The 12,499-nt window shown below is 43.0% G+C and overlaps 1 protein-coding gene across 2 annotated transcripts in view; it reads left to right on the top strand.

Annotated features, from left to right (window-relative positions):
* Positions 1–12,499, top strand: part of exoc2 (exocyst complex component 2) — a 138,633-nt gene that overhangs the window by 68,572 nt on the left and 57,562 nt on the right. For both annotated transcript variants that reach the window (XM_061825769.1, XM_061825767.1), the window contains exons 7-10: positions 922–1,002; positions 8,777–8,922; positions 11,179–11,260; positions 11,340–11,442. In XM_061825769.1, coding sequence (XP_061681753.1) covers positions 922–1,002; positions 8,777–8,922; positions 11,179–11,260; positions 11,340–11,442 — 412 coding nt within the window. The remainder of the gene's footprint in view (positions 1–921; positions 1,003–8,776; positions 8,923–11,178; positions 11,261–11,339; positions 11,443–12,499) is intronic.

Genomic DNA, 12,499 nt, shown 5'->3' with positions numbered 1-12,499 from the left:
GACAGTCATGTTTAACTTTTTCCATTTTGTAATGATTGCTCCAACAGTTTACCTTTTTTTTCCACCAAGCTGCATGGCAATTTCTCCGTAGCCCTTTCCAGTCGTGTGGAGTTGCACAATTTTGTCTCTGGCGTCTTTGGACAGATCTTTGGTCTTGACCATGTTATAAGTTTGAGTCTTACTGCTTGTATGGGGTGGACAGGTGTCTTTATGCAGCTTACGAGATCAAACAGGCGCATCTGATTCAGGATAATACATGGAGTGGAGGTGGAGTTTTAAAGGTGGACTAACAGGTCTTTGAGGGTCAGAATTCTACCTGATAGGTGTTCAAATATCTTTTTGCACCTGTATCACACAAATAAATCGTTGAAAAAATCATAGATTGTAATTTCTGGATTTTTCTTTTAAATTATCTCTCTCACAGTGGACATGCACCTACGAAGAAAATTTCAGACCCTTACATGATTTCTAAGTGGGAGAACCTGCAATATAGCAGGGTGTTCAAATACTTAGTAGAGTAGAGCTGCTGCTCCTCCAAACTAAAAGGAGCCACATGAGCTGGCTTGGGTATCCGTTTAGGATGCCTTTTGGACGCCTCCCTGGTGAGGTGTTCCAGGCACTTTCACTGGGAGAACACCCGAGGAATAACCCAGGACACGCTGGCGAGACTACGTCTCCGGCTTCCCTGGGAATGTCTCAGAGTCACCTTGGAAGAGCTGGAGGAAGTGGCTGTGGAGAGGGAAGTCAGGGTTTCCCTTCTAAAGCTACTGCCCCTCCGACCTGACCTTGAATTAGCAGAAGAAAATGCATGTAATTGTGGAATATCTTTTCCCTTTCAAAAGGTCATATTTTTACTGGATTTGTTATGATGATGATGATGGTGATTATGTTGATGATGATGATTATTATCATGTGTTCCAGCGATCCATCAGAAACAGGATTCAGATGGTGCTGAAAGAGTAGAGGAAGCAATGACCCAACGCCTTGAAGTCATCCTCAACAGTAGGCATTTTTTTCATGGACAGTTACACATTCTACTGTATCTTCCATTGGAGTAATATACAGTACACTGTTAACTTCACATAGAAAAAAACTCAACTTATGAGTTTTTCAAGTTATTAGCCATTACTTGATAAAATTATTTTTGCTGCAAGGATGTACAAGCCAGCTTTAGAAATGCCAGCAGGGTAGTGAAGCGAGAGGAATGCAATGACAACCACACTCACAGATGCATTTTCAGTCATTTGTTGTACGGTACAAGCAGCTGAAACACACCAAAAAATGAAAAGAATTGCAAAGACCATAGCGCATACATTAACACTGAACTAACCGCCTGGCAAATGGCCCAATTGAGCTCTAATCAGAGCTCCTGACGTCACTTACCAGGCCACTACCCCTTTAAAGGCACACGCAAATACATTACTGTACTGTTTGTGTGGTGTGTATGGTCACACTGTAACGGATTAGGCTATTTACATATAAAATGTGCTTCTACTCATGAAAATTTCACATAACAAAATGACCTCACAGGTTAATTCTTTTAAGTAGAGTTACCATTGTATGTTTTACTCTGTGGGCCATTCATAGCTGCAAAAGGAAAACCTGGGACTCAATGGCGCTCTACAATTTAAGGCCTGCTGAAGGTCAGGTGAAGCAGAAGGATGCACCATCAAACAATCGGCAGAGGAAAGGCACAGGTAAAGGTTGGGAGATGCAGAAAGAAGCAGCAGCATCAAAACTGTTGGAGGATAGAAAGTAACCCGAGATGCAGAAGGAATCACAGATGAAAACGCATTTGAAGTTTACATCTCTCCAGACCTTATTGGAGGAAGGCCAAACACAGCGCTCACTTTGATCCAGTCTGAATGCTATATTGGATGTCACGGACAGGATGAAGAGAATTATTGGAATACATTCTCTCCCACCTCACCTGAAATCAACGTTCACTCATCACATTCCACTTCACCTAAAACCAACATCAACTAAGATAAAAAAAAGAAGGCCCCTCTTCCACCCATGAAGAATCATAAATGTGAATCAGTTAGATAGGTGCATCGTTATGGCTGCATATCAGATATAAACGGAGAGAACGGAGAAACTGAGAAAAATTCCTTGTGTGTTTTTACACACTTGGCCAATTAAGCTCATTCTGATTTTGAACAGCATTCCTGGTCAGATGAATCAGAACCCCGTAGACATCAAGCATTTTTCATCCCTGTAATTACAAGGGATACATAGTTGGTTAAATAAATTAGCCCCAAGTAAAGTACAGCTACAAGCTTTAGTGAGTCTAAAATATGTACAAACCATTGCCTGTAGTCATCTCTGCAAGACTTTGTTTAATATCAGGTCACTCGATAACAAGTCAGTGTTGATGAATGGGATCATTTCGACCAATTATCTAGATTTTTTTTACTACAAAGTGAAATGGAAAACTGAAAGGAGGTGTCATATCATGCAAAACGAGGGAACTTCAGCACATTTTTATCCATCCATCCATCTTCTACCACTTTTCCGGGGGCAGTAGCTTTAGCAGAGATACCCAGACTTCCCTTTCCCCAGCCACTTCATCCAGGTTTCCTGGAGGCATCCCTAGGCGTTCCCAGGCCAGCCAAGAGACATAGTCTGTCCAGCGTGTCCTGGGTCCTACCCGAGGTCTCTTTCTGGTGGGATGTGCCTGTAACACCTACCCAGGGAGGCGTGCAGGGGGACGGAGCTTCTCACCCTATCTCTAAGGGAGAGCCCGGATACCCTGCTGAGGAAACTCATTTCGCCCACTTGTATCTGGGATCTTGTTCTTTCGGTCACAACCCACAGTCCGTGATCATAGGTGAGAGTAGGAACTTAAACAACTGGCAAATTGAGAGCTTTGTCTTTCAAATTAGCTCCCTCTTTACCACAACGGACCAATGTAAAGTCTGCATCACTCCAGACCGATCTGCCTGTCCATCTCAGACGCCATTCTTCTCTTACTCGTGTACAAGCCCCTGAGATACTTGATCCCCTCTGCTTGGGGCAGGATCTCAACAACAGTCAAGGCACAAACAACAGACAGGACACATCTCCCCATCCGAAGGTGGAGGGAGGCTACCCTCTCATCCACCGCATTTTGATTTTATCAACAATTATATCAGGGTTCGCACGCGGCCCTAAAAGTCCCTAAAAACCCCTAAATTTTCAAAGGTGCATTTAGGGGCTCCTAAAAGTCCTTAAAATCTGCGAAAACCGGTCAAGCCCCTAAAAAGGCCTTAAATTAAAAATAAAATCAAATGGAGGACCTCTACCGCCAAAATTCTCCCTAAAAAATAAATTAATATTTTATTTAAAAAAAAAAAATAGCGATCCGTCTGGCGTCCAAATCAGCCGGAAATTGTCAACGGAAGTCACTGTGTTGACAACTAGTCGCCATCTTGTCGATATTCCATTGTTTGTTTCCGTGAGTAGGCATTTCACTCCGTCTTCGTTATGACGTAGCATAGTTCTTTCGTCGATCCAACTTGTACCACGGGGAAGTGCATTTTTCAAGAAGGTTTGGCTGAAAGTAAGGAGTTTGGGAGCTGGGTTCGTCGAGATCCAAAAGATCAGCACATGTTTTACTGCCATCTGTGCAAGCAGAGTTACCAGCTTGAAAAGATGGGCGTCAAAGTGCTGGAGTCACACCGGAAAAACAGGAGAGACGCTGATTTGGCGAAGACTCTCTCATCTTCCATTGGTATGAATCTGTTTCTAAAATATCAAGATAGTGAAGCATCAACTTCAGGCAGTGGTACGAGCAGTGCATGCGCACTAGGGATCGCAAAAAAACGCTTACTTTCATAACCGGTTTTAACCGAACAGCTGTAGCAAAAAAAAACGGTACCATAGTGGTGTATACATAATTCACCCCCGGGACCTAGAGTTGGGGTGCGGGGTTCCGGACGGACTGTTTTTGTTGTTGCTCTTCCGGAGTGACGAGTTCACAGAGTTCCCCCCGTTATGCGAGTAGTGTTTTGATGTCTGCCAATTAAACAAGTTTACTCCCATACTTTGGAGCGTTTCCTCGATGCCACGATTTATCTTTCTTTGATTTAACTGAATGTTCTTCAACAACGGAACCGGAAGAAATGATTGGAAATTTTAACCGATTTCAAAAGTTTGATTCCGGTTTCGGTTTAAAAAAAAAAAAAAAGAATACCGGTTATAACCGGTTAGTTGCAGCCGGTTGCGATCCCTAATGCGCACCTACCATTGTCCAGCCAAAAGTCAGGCTTTATGAATGACACCAGAGAGAAATTTGTACAACTCTACGCAGCTGGAAAGGGATATAGAGATATTGCCAAGCAGCTTGGTGAAAAAAGGTCCAGTGTTGGAGCAATGATTAGAAAATGGAAGAGGCGAAACATGACAGTCAATCTCAATTGGAGTGGAGCCCCATGCAAGATATCACCTCGTGGGGTCTCAATGATCCCTAGAAAGGTGAGGAATCAGTCCAGGACCACACGACAGGACTTGGTCAATGACCTGAAACGAGCTGGGACCACCGTTTCCAAAGTGACTGTTGGTTATACACTTAGACGCCATGGTTTGAAATCATGCATGGCAAGGAAGGTTCCCCTGCTTAAACCAGCACAAGTCAAGGCGTCTTTCGTTTGCCATCCCAAGAACACCATCCCTACTGTGAAGCATGGGGGTGGTAGCATCATACTTTGGGGGTATTTTTCTGCCCATGGGGACAGGACGACTGCACTGTATTAAGGAGGGGATGACCGCAGCCATGTATTGTGAGATTTTGGGGAAAAACCTCTTTCCCTCAGAGCATTGCAGATGGGTCGTGGCTGAGTCTTTCAACATGACAATGACCCAAAGCACACAGACAGGAAAACCAAGGAGTGGCTCCGTAAGAAGCATATCAAGGTTCTGGCGTGGCCTGGCAAGTCTCCAGACCTAAACCCAATGGAAAATCTATGGAGGGAGGTGAAACTCTGTGTTTCTCAGCGACAGCCCAAAAACGTGTCTGATCTAGAGATCTGTGTGGAGTAGTGGGCCAAAATCCCTCCTGCAGTGTGTGTAAACCTGGTGAACAACTACATGAAACGTTTGACCTCTGTAATTGCAAACCAAGGCTACTGTACCAAATATTAACATTGGTTTTCTCAGGTGTTCAAATACTTATTTGCAACTGTATCACACAAATAAGCTTCGAGAAACTCGCCAGACTGAAGTGCACGATTGAATATTTGCTGCAAATCAGGTAGCCCTGACTTCACAATAGTTTTGAAAAAGTCAGATGGAATTGAGTCGAGACAGCTTGTTGAAAAACAGTTTTCTCTACAGTTTTTTGATAAACTGTAACAATATCTGACAAATGAATAGATTTTTTCCCTGGGTGGCTTCAGATGTAAAGTCATCTTTTTGCTGATTCGTGCTGGCATTTGGTTTGATGGATGGTATTTTTTTACTAAAATAACAGGCAAACTCATTGCATTTGTCAGCTGTTATGACTTCTGGATCTATCTGATTCGAGCGGGGGGGTTGTGAGCTTGTCAACCACAGCAAACAAAGCACGAGTATTGTTGAGGTACTTACTGATTATTTCACAAAAGTGTTGCTGTCTAGCTCTGACGAACTCTTGGTTAAAATTACAAAGACACTGTAGAGATCATAGTCAATTTGGAGTTTACTTTTTCTCCACTTGCGTTTTGCTTTCCTACACTCTGATTTAGATCGCTTGACCACCATTTTGCTCCTCCATAGTGTTAGTGGTCACCTCAATATGGTCTTATTTTTAACAGGAGCGACATTATTCATGGCATTTGTGATTTTCGAGGTGAAATTGTCCAATTCCAGTTCATCAACTATCTCAACGTTAACAGTCTGTGGCACAGCCACAGTCTTCATAAACTTAGTGGCAGTACTCTCATTTATATACCTTTTCCTCATAGTGATAGATGTTGCCTGGACTTTGGGAAGAATCTGTAATTCAAAAAATTCACAAAAAGGTTCAGAAATACCCATATCATTAAAGGAGAACTTCGTTCAAAATTAATATTTACAATAAACCCTCCAATGTGAAGTAATATTATTATTACATATATTTTGGACATTACTTGGAAAAAAATTGAAAATAAAGAACATTTTTGAAATCCAAACAAAATCTGGATATGTCACAGCTAAACACTGAAGAAACATCGTTGACCCTGGCCCTGACTTTGCCGGTGCTAAGAATTACAGACCATTTGTTCTGGCTAAATCAAAATGCTGACGTGTTGCGCAACAAAACTGAAAAAAACGCACCCAAATTTATCCTTCTTTAACCTCCTGTTGGGTCAACCTGACAGGATAAAGCTGTGGCTGTCACAGTTTAGGCTCGTTCATCAGCCGGGAAATTTTCTCGCATCTAGTCATTACTGTTTATTAGCTGCTTAGTTATAGCCTCTCGTGCTGGTACTCTATAAGCAACAACATACTTTAGGAGGCGGCATGTTGACGCAGCTGTTCAATCCTGGACCTCTGTGTGTGGAGCTTGCATGTTCTCCCCGTGTCTGCATGAGTGGTCATTGTGGTAGCTGTTTATACCCCGCCGGACGCTAATATTAACGCAGCACTTAGCCGTCTGGTCGTGACTATAAACAAACAGCAAGTCGCCCACCCCAAAGGAGTATTTATTGTTGTTGGTGACTTCATTGAAGCGTAGTTAAAAACTGTCTTACTCGAATTCGTCGCGTGTGTGATGAGTCCCACCAGAGGAGACAAAACCCTGGACCATGTTTACTCAAACATTAAACATGCATACAGGGCCTCCCCCCTTTCCCATCTTGCTGGATCCGATCATGTCTGCGTCACCCTTACGCCCACATACATCCGCCTACAAAAACAAACAAGGCGTCAAACAAAGACAATTACAACATGGCCTGAGAATGCACTGTCTCAGATCCAGGACTGTTTTTCATGCACTGTTTGAGAATTATTTGAGCACCAGAATCTCTCGGAATACACAGATACTGTTCTGTCTTACATCAAAAACTGCATAGACACTGTGACTGTCAATAGACAGATCCAGGTTTTCCCCAACCAAAAACTTGGATGACCTGGGAGACTAAGGCACTCCTGAGACACCGCAGCACCGCCTCCTGGTCAGGGGACAAGGCACAGTACAGCGCTGCCAGACCCGACATAAAGAGAGGCATCAGAGTGGCAAAGGCGGCCTACAAAAGAAACATTGTAGAGTGCTTCACAGAAAACAACTCAGAAAAGATGTGGGAGGGATTACAGCGCAAACTACCATAGAAATAACAAGATGTGTGCCAGAAACACAGATGCCTTGCTGGCAGAGGAGCTAAACCATTTCTTTGCCCGTTTTGTGACAGTCAGATCAAATCCAGGCTCATCACAATCATCTCCCATCAGCAGCACACTGATTCTTAAAGAACATGAAGTGAGAGATGTTCTCAGGACTGTTGACACCAGGAAAGCTGCTGGCCCAGATGTAGTGGTGGGGAAGGTAATGAAAGCCTGTGCTGATCAGCTGACCAGCGTTTTCACAAAAATCTTCAACAGCTCCCTGCAACGATCAACCATTCCCTCCTGCCTGAAATCTGCAACATTCCTCCCTATCCCCCCCAAAAAATCAAGCATTGACAGTCTAAATTATTACAGAGCTGTTGCACTCACCTGTGATCAGCTTTACCTTTAATACATCGGTTAACAAATGTATTCAGGGTCCCTTGCTTCTTGCTCCTCGCTTGCATTGTTGAAATCAAATGTTGCCCGGCAATAGTTGTTCATCAGTGCTTATTGTTCATGTGTCTCTGATGTGCCGATCAGTGACAGCAGATTCCCAGGATCACCTCTCAGTGTCAATACTAAATAAAGTATGTTTTCCTTGCTGATTGAGGAGACCTGCTGTCGTGCAACCTACACCATGGCCACCCAACCCAAAGTCTGCAAACAACATATTTGAGTATAATGTGGTCTGAAACTCATTTTTTAAAATTGGACTGAGTTAACCTTTAGCTGGATGTCATTTTTATGCTAACTGAGTATTTATCTATCTTTTAGGCAGTCCATGAGTAGACTTAAACAATATACAAAAATATTTATCCCACAAACGTAGGGCTGAAGCTTAGGGCTGAGAACCCAGGAAAAGAAATACAATATCATTTTCATTTTTTGTTAAACCAGGACGAACCAGTTTACCCAAAAATTAAGTTAAACTAGGAGGTGGGACAACACTGCTGTTGACACGAGTAAATAGCAGGCTCACCAGGAAGTAGTTGGCACACTGATGGACACAGGGCGAAGCAGATAGCAAAAACAGATAAAATGATATCACTTGAAATATACTCATGCCATTTAGCTCAGTGACATTTTCTGTCAGATTGGTGATTCTGAGGCTGGCTTTTTTTATAGGTGTTGATGAGTGCTAGTAGGCATCAGGTGTGCCATGCTGTAGCTCTAAGTGGTAAGCTATGCCACCTGTCTTACCCCAACACTGCAGGAAGAAGAAAAAGAAAAAATACAACCAACGAGATCACGAGACCTGAATATGACAAACTGAAAATATCAAAATCCAAGTAAAACCCAGACCATATCACAAACAAATGATCAGAGTTGTCAACTTCACAAAAGACAACTTTCCAATATTAGTTATACTGTATTTCTGCGTTAAGTGATTTTGTGCGAGTTTAAAAATGCATTTCATTTTTCCATGAAAAAAAATCAGATTTTGTTGTTTTTCTTAAATATTTGGATTTTCACACTACGTTTATATCTTCCTCCATCTACCTCTTGTTCGTAGGAGCTAGTGACACTGCAGATACTCTTTTCCAGGAAGTTTTGGGACGGAAAGACAAAGCTGACTCTACACGCAATGCGCTCAACGTCCTGCAGCGTTTTAAGTTTCTTTTCAACCTGCCACTTAACGTTGAACGCAATATCCAGAAGGTATCCATACTGCTATAAACGCACACTTTACAGCAACAGAAGAAATTGACATTGTATGTACTTATTGACCTAGTGAATCCAGACAAAATATTGTATGGGTTTTTTTTTTTTTTTTATATAGGTTACCTTTTGAGGTGTGATTGTATGAGATTTATGTATTGAATTACAGACTGTGGTATAGAGTCTGCTGGGAGCGGCTTGCATGAATCACCTGTCAGAAGGCGTTTCGATTCCCATCTCCAACAGAACTTTGCTTATATCCCGGGGGAGGCGGGGGATGTCAAGTCGGCATCAAGCTGAAAAAGGAGTCCTATCCGGCCACTTTGGCTTGTGGGATTCCCGGGGCAGCTGATTGGCGGTGAGCCAAGCGGAATGCAGATTTGGTAGTTGCTGTAGCAAAAACTCAGGCATGAGACGAGATTGCTCAGGCCATGGAGAAAGACTTCACGACAGCTTCGAGGAAATTCTGGTCCACCATCCGGCATCTCAAGAGGGTGAAGCACTGGACTGTCAACACTGTGTATAGTGAGGATGAGGTACTGCTGACCTCAACTTGGGACTTTGTAAATCAGTGGGGCAAAATACTTCGAAGACCCCCTCAATTCCCCCAGCACGTCTTCCCATGAGGAAGCAGAGTCTGGGTTCTCTGAGGCTTGCTCTCCAGTCTCCGGGGTTGAGGTCGCCGAGGTGGTGACAAAGCTCCTTAGTGGCAAAATTCTGTCCCACCATCCGGCGTCTCAGGAAGGGGAAGCAATACAACATCTACACTGTGTGCAGTGGGGATGGGGTGCTGCTGATCTCAACTCGGGACGTTGTGAGTTGGTGGGGGGAGAAGACATCTTCAATTCCACTGACATGCCTTCTCATCAGGAATCAGAGTCTGGGTTCTCGAAGGCAGGCTCTCGTATCTCTGGGGACAAGGTCACCAAGGTGGTTAAAAAAAACTCGGCGGATGAGATTTGCCCGGAGTTCCTAAAGGCTCTGGATGTTATGGGGCTGTACTGGTTAACATGGCTCTCAACATTGCATGGACATTGCAGACTGTGCCTCTGGAATGGCAGATTGGTGTGGGGGATCCCCTTTTTAAGAAAGGGGACAGGAGGATGTGTTCCAACTCCAGGGGGATCACTCCTCAGCCTCCCAGGTATGGTGTATACAGGGGAGCTGGAAGGGAAGGTCTCTCAGGATGTCAGATTCAGGAGGAGCAATGTGTTTCTTGTACTGGCTGTGGAACAGTGGACCAGGCTTCATCAAGCCATGATCTCCTACTCTAACTGCAGCGGTTCGGACCTGATTGTGAAGACGCTGAGATTAAAATCAGCACCTCCAAATCTGAGACCACGGTCCTCAAATCGGAAAAGGGAAAGCGTACCCTCTCCAGGTTGGGGATGAGATCCTACCCCAAATGGAGGAATTCAAGTATCTTGGGGTCTTGCTCACGAGTAAGGAACAAATGGAATGTGAGATCGACAGGCAGATCAGTGCAGCATCTGCAGTGATGCAGATTTTGTATCAATCTGTTGTGGTAAAGAAGGAGCTAAATTGAAAAGCAAAGTTCTCTATTTACCGGTCATTCTACATTCCAATGGTCACGAGTTGTGGGTCATGACCAAAAGGACAATATCCCAGATACAAGTGGCCGAAATGAGTTTCCTCCACAGTTTGTCTGGCCTCCCCCTTAGAGATTAGGGGAGGAGCTCAGGGTCAAGCCACTGCTCCTCCGCATTGAGAGGGGGCACATGAGTGGCTGAGGTATTTGATTCAGATGCCTCTCCGACGCTTCTGTGGTGAGGTGTTCCAGGCATGTCTCACCGGAACGTGACCCAGGGGATGACCCAGGACATGCTGGAGACAAGATGTCTCTCGGCTGGCTTGGGAACACCTCGGGATTTCCCTGGAAGAGCTGGATGAAGTGGGTGAGGAGAGGAAAATATGGACGTCCCTGCTAAAGCTACTGCCCCTGCGACCCGACCAAATAGATCAAATCTATCCTTTTGTGAAAAAAAAAAATCCAAATTTGCTTATAATTTACTGTTTAATTTATATTATCCGTAGCGTCTTTTTTTTTTTTTTTTTTTTTTTTTTCACATTTCTCTACCATCTCGTTATTTTGTATCTCTGCAGCTAAATTATGTACAGCATAATGCTGGGCTAGTTTTCATCCTGTAGATTGTTAGGATTATTGTAGTTAAATAGACAATGTCAATATAATAACCGACTATCCACTGTTGGGTTCAATAGTAACTATGATTACAGGGTGATTATGATGTGGTGATAAATGACTACGAGAAGGCAAAATCTCTCTTTGGGAAAACAGAGGTCCCTGTGTTTAAAAAAGGTAAACTCCGTTTCCCCATCTGTTTATTTGTTGAAAAAGGGTCAAATTCATGACATTTCTTTCTCTCTCTGTTTTTAAGTGTATGGGGAGGTTGAAACAAGGATCAGGGCTCTCAGGAGCTTACTTCTGGAAAAATTGCTTCAGACTCCCTCAACACTCCATGATCAGAAGAGATATATCAGGTCTTCTGTTTTTCTAATATAGTACCATTATATTTTTCTCCAGTCTGGACGTGTTGGTCCCTGGGTCCGTTCTAGGCATGCACACTTGAGGTGGGAGGCAGAAAAATTAATCATGTGACTATTAATTATTTTTATTTTATTTATGATTATTTGTTATGAAGTTTCCTTAGATTTTGGTACACAGCATCGCGACCGTGTTGCCAATTTGAGAGCACAGAGAATACCAGTAAGCTAAAATTCTAGGCTGCCGACTGCGCTCAGAATCATTATATGTTGATGTACCTTGCCTCATTGTATGAGGCAATGTTGCACAACACAACATAATTAACAATGTAAATTTTGATCATTACCTGAGTTTACTCCAATGACAGCCAGACAGTAGCTTCTTACAACCAGCCTCAAGCACATTTCCAAATGTTCATCAATAAGGATGGAAGAGTAAAATATATTTTTTTCCCTTTCTTACTTGGTTCAGGTTCCCCACTCATTTGTATATGCTTTCTTAATTTTAAGAGATAACACAGAGAGATGAAAATTGGAGGTAACTTACTGACTGAGTCGTTAATTCTGACATACTTATCGCAGCTGGAGTTCCCATTTATCCCTGTGGTTTGCTCATGTGCATGAACTAAGAGTGACAGGAAGGATGATAGGCTGACGTCTTCTTATTTTTTTCGTCACGCGGTCACATGATAGACCAATTGTATCTTGGTGATCAACCAGCTCATTGGACACCCCTGCTTTACACAATCAGTATTCTTTGAGACAACCAATCAGTGAGTTTAAAAAAAAAAAAGATAAACGATCACCGAGCCGATCACAAGATTGGGCTGTGTGTCTACTTAAATCACCTGTTCATTTACTGGATACAACTGTGCACTTAATTGCTCCAAAAATTATATTTACAAAAAATAATGTATCTTTATTCATTTATTTATCCAAGTGAGGCATGGTGGCAGACAGAACAAATGAATAGTCTTCTATCAGATGGCAGGAAGTACGTACAATAATTAATGTATCCACTTTTTGTGATATTTTCATTTATAAGTGTGCCGTT

Source organism: Syngnathoides biaculeatus, chromosome 7, assembly GCF_019802595.1.
Source record: "Syngnathoides biaculeatus isolate LvHL_M chromosome 7, ASM1980259v1, whole genome shotgun sequence".
NCBI lineage: Eukaryota > Metazoa > Chordata > Actinopteri > Syngnathiformes > Syngnathidae > Syngnathoides > Syngnathoides biaculeatus.
The sequence above is the reverse complement of the archived record's forward strand: the minus strand, read 5'-3'. Positions and strand labels throughout refer to the sequence as shown.